General features: G+C 37.6%; 1 protein-coding gene and 1 long non-coding RNA gene across 2 annotated transcripts in view; one reads left to right on the forward strand and one right to left on the reverse strand.

The window, feature by feature from the left end:
* The window catches only part of tnmd (tenomodulin), a 55,478-nt gene extending 49,922 nt beyond the window's left edge, over positions 1-5,556 (reverse strand). Inside the window, exons 1-2 of the mRNA XM_082178245.1 lie at positions 5,402-5,556; positions 2,499-2,639 (exon numbers count right to left, since the gene is read on the reverse strand). Of these exons, the coding sequence (XP_082034371.1) occupies positions 2,499-2,639; positions 5,402-5,449 (189 nt within the window). The 5' untranslated portion in view covers positions 5,450-5,556. The remainder of the gene's footprint in view (positions 1-2,498; positions 2,640-5,401) is intronic.
* Positions 1-14,301, forward strand: part of LOC309504937 — a 414,587-nt gene that overhangs the window by 92,091 nt on the left and 308,195 nt on the right. The window lies entirely within an intron of this gene.

The raw sequence follows: 14,301 nt of genomic DNA on the forward strand, positions 1-14,301 counted from the left end.
CATTGCTGAAATTATTCTCCCCCAAGATCCGAAGACCTGGGGATTTTCCATGTAGAGAGAGAAGGGGGGCATAAAGATTTGGGCTATTTTAGGACCGCTTTCAGAAAGCCAACAGTGCCACCATCATGCCTTTCTGGAGTCTATCCATCTTTTCTTGCGAGGGGACCAACACGCACATCCTGATTTTGCTGAATTAGACGTGTTCCTGGGTCAACATATTTTGTTGATCCTTGAACAACATTCCTGGCGAAAATTTTGTCCTAACCCTTTTTCCTACCCCCAAACATAACCCTACATATAAATTATGTCTAAAATCAGAGGGAAATGATAGGTGAATAACAGATGCAGGTGATATAGAAGAACCTAACCCAGCTTGTAAGCCTAAAAATTGACTTAAACTTTAAACTTGTCTCTCAAATCTGATTGGTTGATTGGAATGTTGTTCCAGGATCAACAGAGATGTTCGTCCAGGAAAATGTCACACCTGGTGAAATCAGGTTCTGCAACCAACACAACAGTCCAAAAAGAAGGAAAAAAAACAGGTTGCTGTGCATGGCTAGTAAACAAAGCTGCTCGGTGGGGGGGCGTTCTTTGCCCGGCACCTGCCACTATTACTGGAGAGCAGGTGCAACTGTGTTCATTAAGATACACATCAGGACACAGAAGTCCTTAAGAGGCGGTTGGGGGCACATTTTGCGAGGCTGGCTTGCAAACACAACATAGCAACAAGGTGAGCGAAGTAATTTCAGCTTGAATAATGGGGGGCGTCTCGTGAGCCTGACAGACGTGTGCGGCGAAGGCAATTTCACAGCCCCTCTCCGCCGCTGTTCGTGTGATCTATTCGAGGTGTTCTCCGACACCACGATCAATATGACAGACGCCTGTGGTTCAGGCCTGATAAGGGAGCCTGAAAGTATTCGGCTTGGCTGCTGCACGCGTGTCTGTCAACCACGGTTCCTTAAGAGACAACAGGCTTTCAGAAAGGTCAGAAAAATTGATGACATCAGTTTACTGCAGCAGATGTTTTTTAAAAAGTGCAGCAGTGCTACTATGTGTGTCGTTTTAAAGGCAATTGCTTTAAATTCAGTTCTATTAGGTGATATGACAGGCATCTAATCCCACAGGAACCAAGAGAACAATAATTAGGACATAAAAAACATGATGGTGCCATTGGACAACATGCAGCCCCTCTTAAACACATAGTAGCGTAGAGAATGATGGCTAACTCTTTATCTTCCCAGGGCTTCTATAACAACATATGTTTGTAAGTAATTAAAAGAAGTTCCCAAGTGGTTACCATGTCATATTGAAATACAATATGGAGAGCAAATTACCTTTCTACAACAGTTTATGCAGAGCTAGACACAGGAGACCGCTTTGCCTCTCCCTGCTGCCACATGGAGGGATTGGCAAAGACAATCTCCTGCTCTATTGATGTATCGACTTCTAATTAGTTTGTCAGGAGCTGTTCTTTTTAAGAGCATGGGAATAATTGATGATGTCTTATCTAGCAAAATAAGGAAAGCGAGAAACATTTCATATTTCATCAAGTCTAAATAAGGCGAGGCGTGGCTTATTAAATATGCAGTGTTGGTTTGAAAAATTCATATCTAAGCTGCAGAATTGTGATGCCCAGAGCTGCAATAGTTGCACATTCAGGTTTCATTGTTGATGTCAGCACCTGAGGCATACTGTGTGTACACACACACACACACACACACACACATTTACCCCTGACTGCTTTTGAGAAGAGACCCCCGAACAGTTAGGCCTATCATTGTGTTTTAAAGCACCATTATATTGCTCGTTGCTGGATATCAGTGTCTACACGGGCCTTTAGTTAGCCGACCGCAGCAGTTTGAGAGTGTGAGCACTCACTCTTGAACTCTACAGCCCAGACTTCCAGTGTCATTAAGCCCATTACATGCCCTGTGAGAATCTTCACTGGTTCTGCTGCTCAAACTGATGACTCCTCAAGCTGGAGCGTGAAATATCTGATGCAGAAATTAGACTGGAGCTTTAGTAAATGTGCTAAAAGAATTGGCTGTTAAACGAGTAACATCCTCTGGGAGAATTTATGCATAACGTAGTATACCGAAGCATAAGGTTTGCGTATCTGTTGACACTCGGTATCGGTGTTGCCAATTACTTACATGCTGACCATTTCTGAGAATCAACAAGAATTGGGAAATTATAATGTTTAATATCTATGTTTTGCAGTTCCGATTATTGTTGCAATCTTATTATGTAAAACGTAATATGTATTTATCTATTCATTCTAGCATTTTCTCCAACTCTGTGATGCCATTGTTTATGCCAAGGAAATCAAGATTGGATTCAGTCAGTTCCAAGAATACTAAACAGTGTGTGCAGATGTTTCTGTGTCTTTCATTTCCATTCCACGATTGTTATTCTAATCATTTCCTAATTAGTCCACAGCCATGCACCATTCTCAGTAATATCTCTTGGTCTGCACAATAGATTTGGATTTCTCTTACCTTCCCAGGGTTTGGGCTCCATATATATCTCAGACTGAAGATACAGAGGGCCAGTATCAGGAACACAACACTCAGAATGATGGCTGCACACTGGTAAGAGTGATACCTGGCCTTTCTTTCCCTCTCTTTCCCCAGCTCAACCTATAAAAACATTCACATTATTGTACATCTGTATATTTATATGATGTGATTCCATGTTAAGGTTTCACACGTTCAATGTATTGCACCACAGTGCTCAACTGAGAAAGAAATAATCACAAGGGCAATTTGAATTCTTCCGGGATGTAGAACAAAAGGTCACATTTATTAAAATTGTCCCAAATTAAAAGTTCGTCTGTTCGATTAAATTCCCGGAGCTTATGGCCACAAATTAATAAAGAAAGGCTTTTGTTCCGGCTGAGTTCCAGGAGGGAGAGTCTAAAAGCTTACTATTCACAGTAGTGTGCTCCACTATCTCTCAGGACATGGCCAATCAGAATTATGAAATATGGAGGAACAAGCTTCAATTAGCAAATGTCTCTAGCCGAAACAGAAGCTTAAAGAACAGAAATAGCAGTGGTGACCATGTGCGGTTCTAAGCTCAGTGGATATTCAGAGCATATAGGCCTATAGGCCAGACCTCTATCAATGTGCATGGTTTCATTTTTTGAAATATTGAATAATGCACTTTATTATAATAAAACTGTTTAAATGTTTCACAACTTTAAAATGCAATAGTTTTCTTCCCTTTCATCTTTTTACGATCCGATCTTCGGTTTCACTTTCTTTTATTTACTTTATTTTGATGGTCCCTTTAACACATGGACCTACATGTCTACTAACTCTTATTAGAGTGTCAGTAGAGTATTAGTAGACTGGTAGGGTAGGGTTAGAATAAGTTGACATGTACTTGCAAAGCTAATTATAGTCAGTATAATGTCTGCTGGAGGAGCATCATAATAAAGAGTTAGCAGATATTAAGCAGACAGTCTACTAATAATGAGAGTTAGTTGACATGTAGTTGCAAAGTTACTTATAGTCAACAAAAAGTTCATAAGAGATCATCAAAATAAAGTGTTACCCGATCTTCATTAGCATTTTTGTGTTGAGTCGGCATGTGTTGTTTACGATTTCTAATATAAAAATATAGTTGCTGTATTATCAATGTATGTTCTGCTTTGTTTTCAGAGTTATGTCTCTAAAATATTCTCTACTTTGACAAGATATCTGGCTAGACCAAAGTCAACGCAGTTTTCTCTGATTACTTCGTCATCATTTCTTTCGCTTTGTGACAGAATAAATAACAAAATGCGGCAGACTTTATGCAAAACAGTCAAAACGTGGCTTGCAAGACCACATTTGATTTATAGAGCAGCCTGCAGCTCTGAATAATTTTATTTGTGACAAAATTTGTGACAAGATGATAAAAATCATTCGGGGCTGAAGTCCCAGAAGCCCGCCCATGGTGGTGACTACTATGATTGTACTTTATCTCACAGTTTGAGACATAGGAAATCAGACCATATATATATATATATATATATATATATATATATATATATATATATATATATATATATATATATATATGTATACACACTGGCTTTCAAAACAGATTTTCTTGAAAAGTATGCAAAATTAGAAATGCGCTGAATAAGACAGTTTCACATCGAATTTATCATGAGAACCCTGTTAAAAAAATCAAGGCTTAAGCCCTCTCACTACACATGACGGGAAACATGAGGACAAACAATTAGAGAAGCCTAAAATTCCTCTGAAGAAGAATTTTCCCTTGCATGAAGCAAAAATATGAATAGAGATAGTGCTGAAATCCAGAGGTTGCATAAGCAGTGGAAACTTGACTGGAGGACAACGTTCCATCTGCTCGGAATATAAATGGCTCTGAAAATATACAGACGGCTGCCAGCAAAACAGTATTAAACCGGTTTAAGGTTAAGAATCAGCGAGGCAATTCTGCTGTAGCGGGATTGAGTGCGAGTCTACGGTGAAGAAGGGAGCCGAGGGCCCCCTGCTGATGAGAGAGAGAGAGTGAGGAAGGGCGAAGAGGAGAAAGAGAGAGGCAAAGCGGGAGGGAGGGAGGGATCGAGAAAAGAGGCCGAGAGATGAGAGAGGACATGTGGAGGGAGAGAGAGAACAAGAGAGAAGGAAGGAAAACAGACATGGTTGCACTAAAACAATTTTCATCTGAAAGGATAAACCGAGCAGAATCCCCCTCTAATCTGTCTGTTATTTCACATCATTGATGGCGATAGAGGTCTTTTATCTTAAAAGAAATTGCACGCTGTTGTACAATTGCACAAATCTATATTTATCATCACTGGCTCTATGCTAGTCCGAAAGTGTATATTCATAATTTTGTTGTTACATTATTTTCTATAAGAAATCCACCCACTTGATTTTCAGCAAAGCAGACATATGATTGCATATACAATGTTGAGAAAATTATCTTGATTGCTTAATTATAAGTCATGTGGAATAATTTGCACAGTTGTAAACGTCTAGCCATACAGCGAGCCACTCAGCTGGAGAAAAGGAAGAAAACAAGTCAGAAAACTAAACACTCAAAAAGCCTTGCAGTCAGAAATTATTAACATTTCATCCAACCTGAAATTTACATCACAACCTTTAAAAAACGCAATTTAACACAAATTAAAAATTCATTTGAGATCTCCCACTCACAAATGATCTTTACTAAACATTTTAAGTGTTTCAACAAATTTGTATATAGTATAAATTTAGTTTAGTGTATATTTATACATTAAAGAGAGAATCATTATTCCGTCTGAATATTGTTTTCCTATAGAACATCGCGTTTGATTTTTTTCTTTGAGATTTTGGAAAAAATGTAGAAGAAAAAAAAAATCTAAATTTATATAGCATATAAATGCACATGAAATACTCACATCTTTGCAAAGGACTTGTTGACTGCTGAAGTAAGGGTTATTCTCCATAACTGTAGCTGGAGCAAAGATTATCTCCTCTGGAAACCTTCTTCCACCCAGAAGTCCCTCTTACTGAAATCCAAAGAGCCAAACTTTTCATTCCATTGGTAATTTGGGAGCCTGTTCAAGAGGGAGGGTTCCTCTTTCAGATGGGATGGAACAACTTTAACTACTGTGGTTAGTCAAAGCAGATGTCCTGAAATTCATCTTTAAATGAGATTACGCTAATGTGAGCTGCCGTGAGCATTATTGGTCTCTCAGGTTTTTTTTCCACTTTTCTTCTTTAGTGCCATTTAGTCAGGCGACACATTTTACAGTCTATATAGTTACTGTTAATTAGCTATAGGCCTACCTGGCCATCACTATTTAGTAGGCAACACAATCACATCTGGAAATGTCTAAGAGGGTTTCAAGTTTACATAGAGGAGAAAAACAGAGTTAAGCTCAGCAAAAGATTGCACTCTGCTTTCCTTGATTTCCTTTCCAAGCCCACATTTTGAATTTGAAACCATATTTAATAATTCATTCTAAAACAGGATACTTTTTAAATGTAAGCACAAGTATCAAAAGCATGAAGTTTTTCTTATGATCAGAATGTTGACTAACAAACTTTAGTCAAAGAAAGTTTACGCAATATCCCTGTAAGAGAGCGATTCCTTTATTGATCTGACTCACTGAGGCCTGTGGATAATGGATAAAAGCTGTGATATTTATAACCTTTAGCTTCTGGGATAACACTTCTCAACTGCAAAGGCAACCTAAATCATTTTGAAGAGAACATAAAAATGACCACTTGCCTTCACTAGGAGCACAATTCTCACAAGTTACACAGAAAGGCCTTCTCTTACAGAAATCGCAGTCGACTTCAAAATGTGAGCAGAGATTTGAGGTGCTTGCAAACACTAGAGTTTTAGGTTAATATTTGTACATATTGGTACTGAGTTTGTCATCCAGGTTCTCTGCAACCAGCTTGACTAAATCTTTAAAATTGCGCTAGCATTTCCATTTTGCATAATTCATCTGTAAATCTGTTTCAACAGAAGAGTGGAGCTCCCATCGACAGCCATTCCAACCCAGCAGCACTCGGGACAGCAGAGGGAGGCTTTCTGAGCCATAAAAATAAAACATAAACAACACTTCAAAGCACTGAATGACATTGGAAGGCCAAAGAAAACAATGAAAAATTCAGCCAGTTCAGAAGAAGAAACCAGCCACTATATACAGAGTGGGGTGACATACCAATTATTTCTGATTAAGAAGAAAAAGGGTGACTTACTTTGCATTTCTCATGTCCAATCAGACAAATAAGGAATAACTGTGAACCTAACACTTTCATTTCACCAAGGTTTTCACCTTGAGATTCATCAAGTTATCCATTGTTGTTTCATCCACTGTTACTTGAACCGCAGTCTTGAGTTGTTAATTAATAGGATCACAGACACAACCACGCTTTTTCGGAGAAATCCGTCAGCTACTTGCCATCTGCAAACGCATGCTTGTCGATGCCAGACATCATTATCCTTCTATGCTAACTTAAGTTCCTCCCAGAACTCTGTTGACTTCAAACATTTTCTCCATGATAAAAAAATTTATAAAAAAAAGGTTGTCCATGTCTGATAATAGAATAGAATAGAATATAATATAATAGAATAGAATGAGGCATTTATATAGCGCTTTCATATGTACTACTGTACACCCAAAGCGCTTTTACAATCATATCAGGGGATCTCTCCTCAACCACCACCAGTGTGCAGCATCCACTTGGATGATGCGACGGCAGCCACAGTACAACGGCGCCAGTGCGCTCACCACACACCAGCTACAGGTGGAGAGAGGAGAGAGAGTGATAGAGCCAATTCAATGTAAGGGGATTATTAGGAGGCCATGATTGGTAAGGGCCAATGGGTGGAATTAACACAGTCTCACCCCAAAACGTCACATACTGACGGGTCTTGACCAAACGGCAACATACGACGAAAAGGGTACCCCTTTAACGTCCATGTGTGACGATTCGGGTTATGGGTAGGTTTAGGTATGTGTTAGGGTACCGCTAGGAGGCGCTGCTGGTGCGCTTATGTCTGCGTCTCATATTGACGTTATAGGGGTACCCTTTTCGTCGTATGTTGCCGTATGGTCAAGACCCGTCAGTATGTGACGTTTTGGGGTGAGACCGGGCTGGTGGAATGGGTACTCTTTACGAGAAATGCCATGGGATTTTTAATGACCACAGAGAGTCAGGACCTCGGTTTTACGTCTCATCCGAAGGACGGTGCTCTTTGACAGTATAGTGTCCCCGTCACTACACTGGGGCATTAGGACCCACACAGACCACAGGGTGAGCGCCCCCTGCTGGCCTCACTAACACCTCTTCCAGCAGCAACCTGGTTTTCTCAGGAGGTCTCCCATCCAGGTACTAACCAGGCTCAGCCCTGCTTAGCTTCAGTGGGCAACCAGTCTTGGGCTACAGGGTGATATGGCTGCTGGGTGTACTGGATTGTACTGTAAATGGAGTTTCAGTTGCTTATGATGAAGCTTTGCTCTCCTACTCAACTTCATGTAACACAAAGCCTCCTCTTCTCATCTTCTCTTTTCTATTGCCAAGGCTGCCTCTGTCAAAGATTCACAAAAAACACCCACACACACTCCCAACAGAGACTGCACTGTAAAAAATTTAATCTTTAGAAAAACGGTCAATGACTGTCAGCTACGGCTGCTAAGCAAAAAAAGTACAAATAAAGTAAAAATATTAATAAACTAATTTAAATAAAGTGGAACAAACTTTAACAGAAATTTTATTTTACAGCTATTTCCTGAATTATTACGATCAAACAACTTCATTGTAAAAAAAAAAAAATGGGCAATGGCTGCCATACAAAAAACGTAAAATGAATGTAAAATATACTAATTTAAATAAAGTGCAAAAGACTTTCACAGAAATCATCATTCATTTTTTTCCCCACAGAAACAGTATATTTCATATGCAGTATCACATATATTTCCCGAATTTTTACCAACAAACACACTCAAACAGTATATTTCATGTACAGTATCACATATATTTCCTGAATTTATACCAACAAACACACTCACTGAAAAAAGTGAATTTCTTGCAGTTGACTACATGCATGATTTACTGTGACTATACGTCATTGCATCAGCAACTACTCAGTTACTCTCTGTTAAATAAAGCAACATGCAGCATATCAACAGTGTTTCTCTGCTCATGCTGGACTGAAGCACAGGCTCTACTCTTCAGCACAATGATGACCCACAAAACAGACAATACAGAAACGCTTTAAATCCCAACAGAACATTAAACACTAACAGATCTCTCAAGATCTCAGCATCTTCACTTATTACAATCCAGACTTTATTTCTTTCATACTGACTGTCTTATTGAGAATTTACAGAGGTTTAGAAGTTGATGTTTTATTGAAAATAATAAAGTTTGATGTCACCATTTTGGTGATCAGTGTTTGCTTTAGTTCTAGCTCTTGATCCTTCAGTTTTAACATTAGTTTTTCTCTGGCTGCTGCTGCAACTGTGTGTCTCTGATACATATTTGTTATGGCAGGAATATTATTTGTAATTTTACAGAGTTTTGAGTACAATTTAAAATTAAAGAAAATGAATGTCGAAAAATCAGTTATTTTCTGTAAAATTAGGATTTTTTTATTTTTTATTTTTTTACAGTGTACAAGAGCCTGCTGTTTCACAAAAGTGAACTTATTAACCACAGAATACATTTAGCTGTGTTCCTCTACTGTATGCAGGAGAGGAAAAGAAACATATTTCAATAGCCTATGTGACCATGAATCTGACGAGCAGTGATAGCAAATGATAAAATGTGTTTTATATTGCCCATTTTAGCACACAAGCCTGAATATTACAATTTTATTTCAGATGAAAACATTGACAAAGCTAGATTAACCAATCTTTCACTAACCTACTCAATAAAGGCATTCAGATGGACAAAGTATTTTTAAAATTGAATTAATTGGCATTAAAGCACACTGATCTTTTTAATGGAGCTCTATAATTCATACTTCTCCATTATATTCCTCGATGCTCAAGACGAAACATAGACCTGAGAGATGAATACAGGTGCAGGCTGTCCCCGAGGTCTGCTAATTGTATTAGATTTCTTAGAGCAAGCAAAGTGAGTCAATAAATATTTGAGGGATAACACGGACTCAGTCTCAATGGAGACCCTTTGAACCGACATGCTGGAAAGCAAATAAATAGAGTCAAGGATTACAGTGTTGCAAATCTCAAAGTTAGAGCAATCGTCTCCCGCTCCTTACCTTCAGGGAAGAAAGCTGTGCGCTGTGGGATTTTTGCAATTTCTTGCATGGTGGGACAGGTGTATTTACTTTGGTAATTGTATTCCTTTTCCCAATTCATAATGTGATTAAATATTAATGCCATTCAGAGCACCAGAAAAAGCAGATCTCAGAAATTATCTAGGCAGCAATAATGCAAAACCATTGCAAGTCTTCTTTATGATTTGAAAGTGCTTTCCAGCAATCTGGATATAGCAGCAAGTTTTTTGGGGGCTGTCTATCATGTAGGTTTGCAAAGGTGGGATATCACATAAAATGGAAAGAAAATAACAGCCTTGACATTTTATCTCCAAGGACTCTCAGAGTGCAATCACAAACTACTATAAATGTTTCCCCCAAACGTGCCTTAATAAAGATGCCATCACACATCAATAGCAGTGCTAATTGTACTTGTACAAACACAAAATACAGTATATAGAGAGGCTATGGGCCAATTTGAAAGTATTCTCATAGCTGGATTAGCCCAGAAACTGAATTATTCATTCAATCTTTTTTTATTACTTTTTTTTTTAGAGGAGTGTTAACTTTTACTGCAATACACCCATAATTTAATGTCACTTAAAAATGAGTGATGGTAATTTGGTCGTTTTAATTAGGGATGTAGTTCATAATAGAATAATGAGTTTTATCTCACCTGCCTTACTATGTCCTGAGAAGTTCTCACTGCTTAACTGTTAGGACATGAGAAGAGTACAGAAGAGTATCTTTATTTTAAGGTCAATAAACTGGTTTGAATTACACTAAGGAATTAAACATAATTTATTTTAAACAGTTCTATAGTCAATAAGACAGTTAGACAAAAGTGGGAATATAATCAGACCCATATAGAATAAATAATATATTTTAAATCTTTCAAAATGTTTGCTAAAATAGGCTACTGCATATTTATTTTATATTTTCTAAATATATTTATATTGTCCAGTTGTTTTGTCCATTTACCCAAATTCTGGAAAATGTTGTCCGTTGAAATTCAAAATATTTTTTTGTTTTTTTAATTGTTCAGGGATAAAACAAGGATTTGTTGTCATAACTCACAGCCATGACATTCATTTTATGGTAATGAAAAGACTTATGAAGTCTGGAATTAGCAATCACATTTTGTATGCTCTACCACACTGATGAGAGTCTAAATATTAAATACGTCTTTTCTACATGACCAGTGTCCAGAGGTCACAGCCAATGTCCAAGCCCTTGTAGTTATGGCTCCTCATGCCGAGCGCTGCGGGATCCAGGAAGAAATCCAAACTCTCACTGCCTTCACTATCAACACCCCACCCTGCCCTTAGGCCAGGCACCAGATTTTTCATGTCAGCTGGCACACACCTTCGTCTCATAAGTAGGTGTTTGACTTTCACAAGTCTCTCTCCATCCTGGCAAATAGACTCTTTGCCAAGGTTGCCATATCCTTGGGCGGTGTGGATGTCAGTTATACATGCAGATTTCTTCTGCTTCACATGGTAGAAATTCCCATTTGGCTTCTATAGATGAATGTCTAATACAAGTTTGAACTTTTTTTAAAACAGAAAATATCCTCCTAATTACTTCAATTTACATAATTACTCCACTGGTAAAGACTCATGTGAAAAGGCAATTTCACATGCAAATGTATCTTAACTGTTGAGAAATGTTATTAATACTTTTCCTATGACAAACAAACATTTGGAATTAAAAATACTACACCACTTTCGGCGCAAAAAAAGCTGTTAATATATTTCTCACAGTGATATCTGAATATTAGCAAATCTCTTTAAAACGGTTTCTAATGTATTCTCAAAATGATCCTGAAAAGAAGCAACATTTTAGTTTAGGGTCCAATTCTCACTATTAACGAGTTGCTTATTAGCTTGCATAATTCAAAGAAATTGGTTTATTAGTAGGGCCTACTTACTGTATAAAGCACATATTTAATGCCTTATTATTCATGACCATATTCTACATACCTTAATCCTACCCAATCCCTAAACTAAACAACTATCTTACTAACTTTTAATAAGCAGTAATTAGGAGTTTATTGAGGCAAAAGTCTAATATAAATCTAAAGGCTTTACTTATTCTTAAGAGTAGAACATACACAACTGTCAGAGAGAGATATTGAGAAACATCTGAGATCTACTTTGATTTCTAATAAATGCAAGGCATTACTATATTAGCAGGCATATGCAGAGGTGAAAAGTAACTAATTACAAATACTTTCGTTACAGTAGGCCTACTTGAGTAGCTTATAAAAAAACTTTCTTGAGTATAGGCTATAATTAAATTGTGATACTTTTACTCTTACTTGAGTAGGATAAAGATAAAGTATTCAACTTCGCAACATTTATTTTTCAACAAAAGTACAAAGTGTGCCGATGGAGCAACAGGGCGAGCTGACATTTAAAGTCCAACTGAAATCAAAATTGACCCTATTTACTTTGTTAGCGCATATTACTAGTCTTATGGTGAACAATTAAAGGTGGTGAACACTTTTTGAAAAGTTTGATTGATTCACCAGAATGATTGACAATTAGGAGGACCAATAGTTTAGACTACCCACCAGGAAGTAAAACATCCTCCGCTATACCTTTAATCCGTGCAAGTTAAAACACAGAAAAAAATTGTTTGCCGTCGTAATCTTTAATCAAAGTCTGTTACTTCCGGTCTGGAATGGCGTCCCTTCTCTGATGACGTAGGCTTAACGGCTTGGTTTGGGAAACGCTTAACCACTCCCCTCAAATCGTTAGTCTGTAATGAGTGAGAGATGGAGAGGAGGAGCACTAGAGTAAAACCAGAGCCCTGCCCTCTGTTCAATATTCCGTTTCACTGGGAAATACGTCACAGCACTGGAGAAAAGTCGTTTGCAACTTCCGGTTCACGCGGACTTTAACAGGCACTTTTCAAACTACTGCGGTGGAGCCCTGCGCTTCAGCCAATAACAGACACGTCTGAAGCGTGTCAGCCAATAACTGACAGGTCTGACTCGGGTGCAAAACCAATCAAAACTTCCAATTCAGCTGGGGGGCGGGCGTTCAAATCGCGCTTTGACATTCATTCACTGTCGCTGGTGTTTTGAATTGGTATCGCTAAAGTTTCAATATTTTAGTGAATGAAAGTGAACTATGCTCATATTCTGATTTTAAATTGAAATGGATAATATCATAGATATTACCAGAGCAGTGAGCAGTTGAAGTAAATAGAAAACTCGACTCAAGGACACAGTTATTGTATGGATGGAGCAAGAACAATGCAAGTGTCTAAAATGCACGCACACAGTTGAGTTTAATGCTTTAGCTTGCCCTCTAAATGTACGAAGCAAACTTTGTTCGAAGCTGAAATAACCTCAACATTAGCAACAACAGTGAAATAAAATTGCATGATATAGGCCTAACTGTCAATCAGATTTACCTAAAAGTGTAGCTCCTTGTTATAGCAACAGTTTTGGGCTTCTGCTCTGGAACATTTTAGACAGAAAATAGCATTTCATTTAACATATTAACCCGTACCGTTTTATTGTTTTACTGGCACTATTTTTATTCATACTATTTTAATCCATCATTTCTTTAATTGACATCTCACTTACCATTCTTTGCTTTTGCCCTTCTTAAAAAAACATTCAAATAATCTTACAAAGACTTACTTTTCAAAATTAGCAATACAACAATCGCTCTTGGCAACAGGGAGAGCTAGTAGCCTATGTTTGCTTAGCATAGTGTCAAACATAACCATTTCTGAGATTAATATCATGTTTTGCTCCAAAATCACATGTCAGTCATGTTTGAAATAACTTGCTTCTGTGGTCCCATGTTGCTTCTTATCACAGAATGAGACAGAAAATATATCATTTTATTAAAATTCTATAATCTGATACAGGCTATGTTCATTAGCGTTGCATTATATACAACATTCTTATGAAAATACCGGAGATGGCTTGAAGAACACAGATAAACACTGTAAATAGTGTTTATTGTTGTTACTTCATGTTTCATCAGTCAAAACGCCTCTATCTGCATGTTATTCAGCTGTAGTGATATCTGATGTCCAGGGATTTCCTATAAAGGCGCCCTCTGACCTCCAGTGTGAATGAAACAGAAATTACATGAGAGTGTTTAGCGCTCCATATTGCTAACATCGCCTCATTTTGGAGAAAAATATACTAAAGTACTTTGTAACATAGCAACTTGAGTAGTTTTTCAGCAAACTACTTATTTACTCTTACTCGAGTCATATTATTTTCCTGAACTTCTCAAGTAAAATTGCTTTTCACTAGGTTAAGAAAATAAATGTGTAACTAGAAAAAAGGAGCTTCTTTTGTGGTGTCATTTTCTGAAACTGAAATAGTTTTGAGCAAAACATCTAAAAGCGGGCCAAAAGTTATAGTGCACAGGTAACATACTGTAAATAAAAACGGAACAAAACAATATTGTAATGACAGAGAGAAACCACATACCTCCATATGGATTCAAGTTATATCATCATCTTTAAAAAAAGATCACAAATTAAAACAGTACTTAAAAAATTCCTGTATCAGGTTAGCTATAAGAC

The sequence above is a fragment of the Leuciscus leuciscus genome (genome assembly GCF_965113295.1).
Source record: "Leuciscus leuciscus genome assembly, chromosome: 8".
NCBI classification, from domain to species: Eukaryota; Metazoa; Chordata; class Actinopteri; order Cypriniformes; family Leuciscidae; genus Leuciscus; species Leuciscus leuciscus.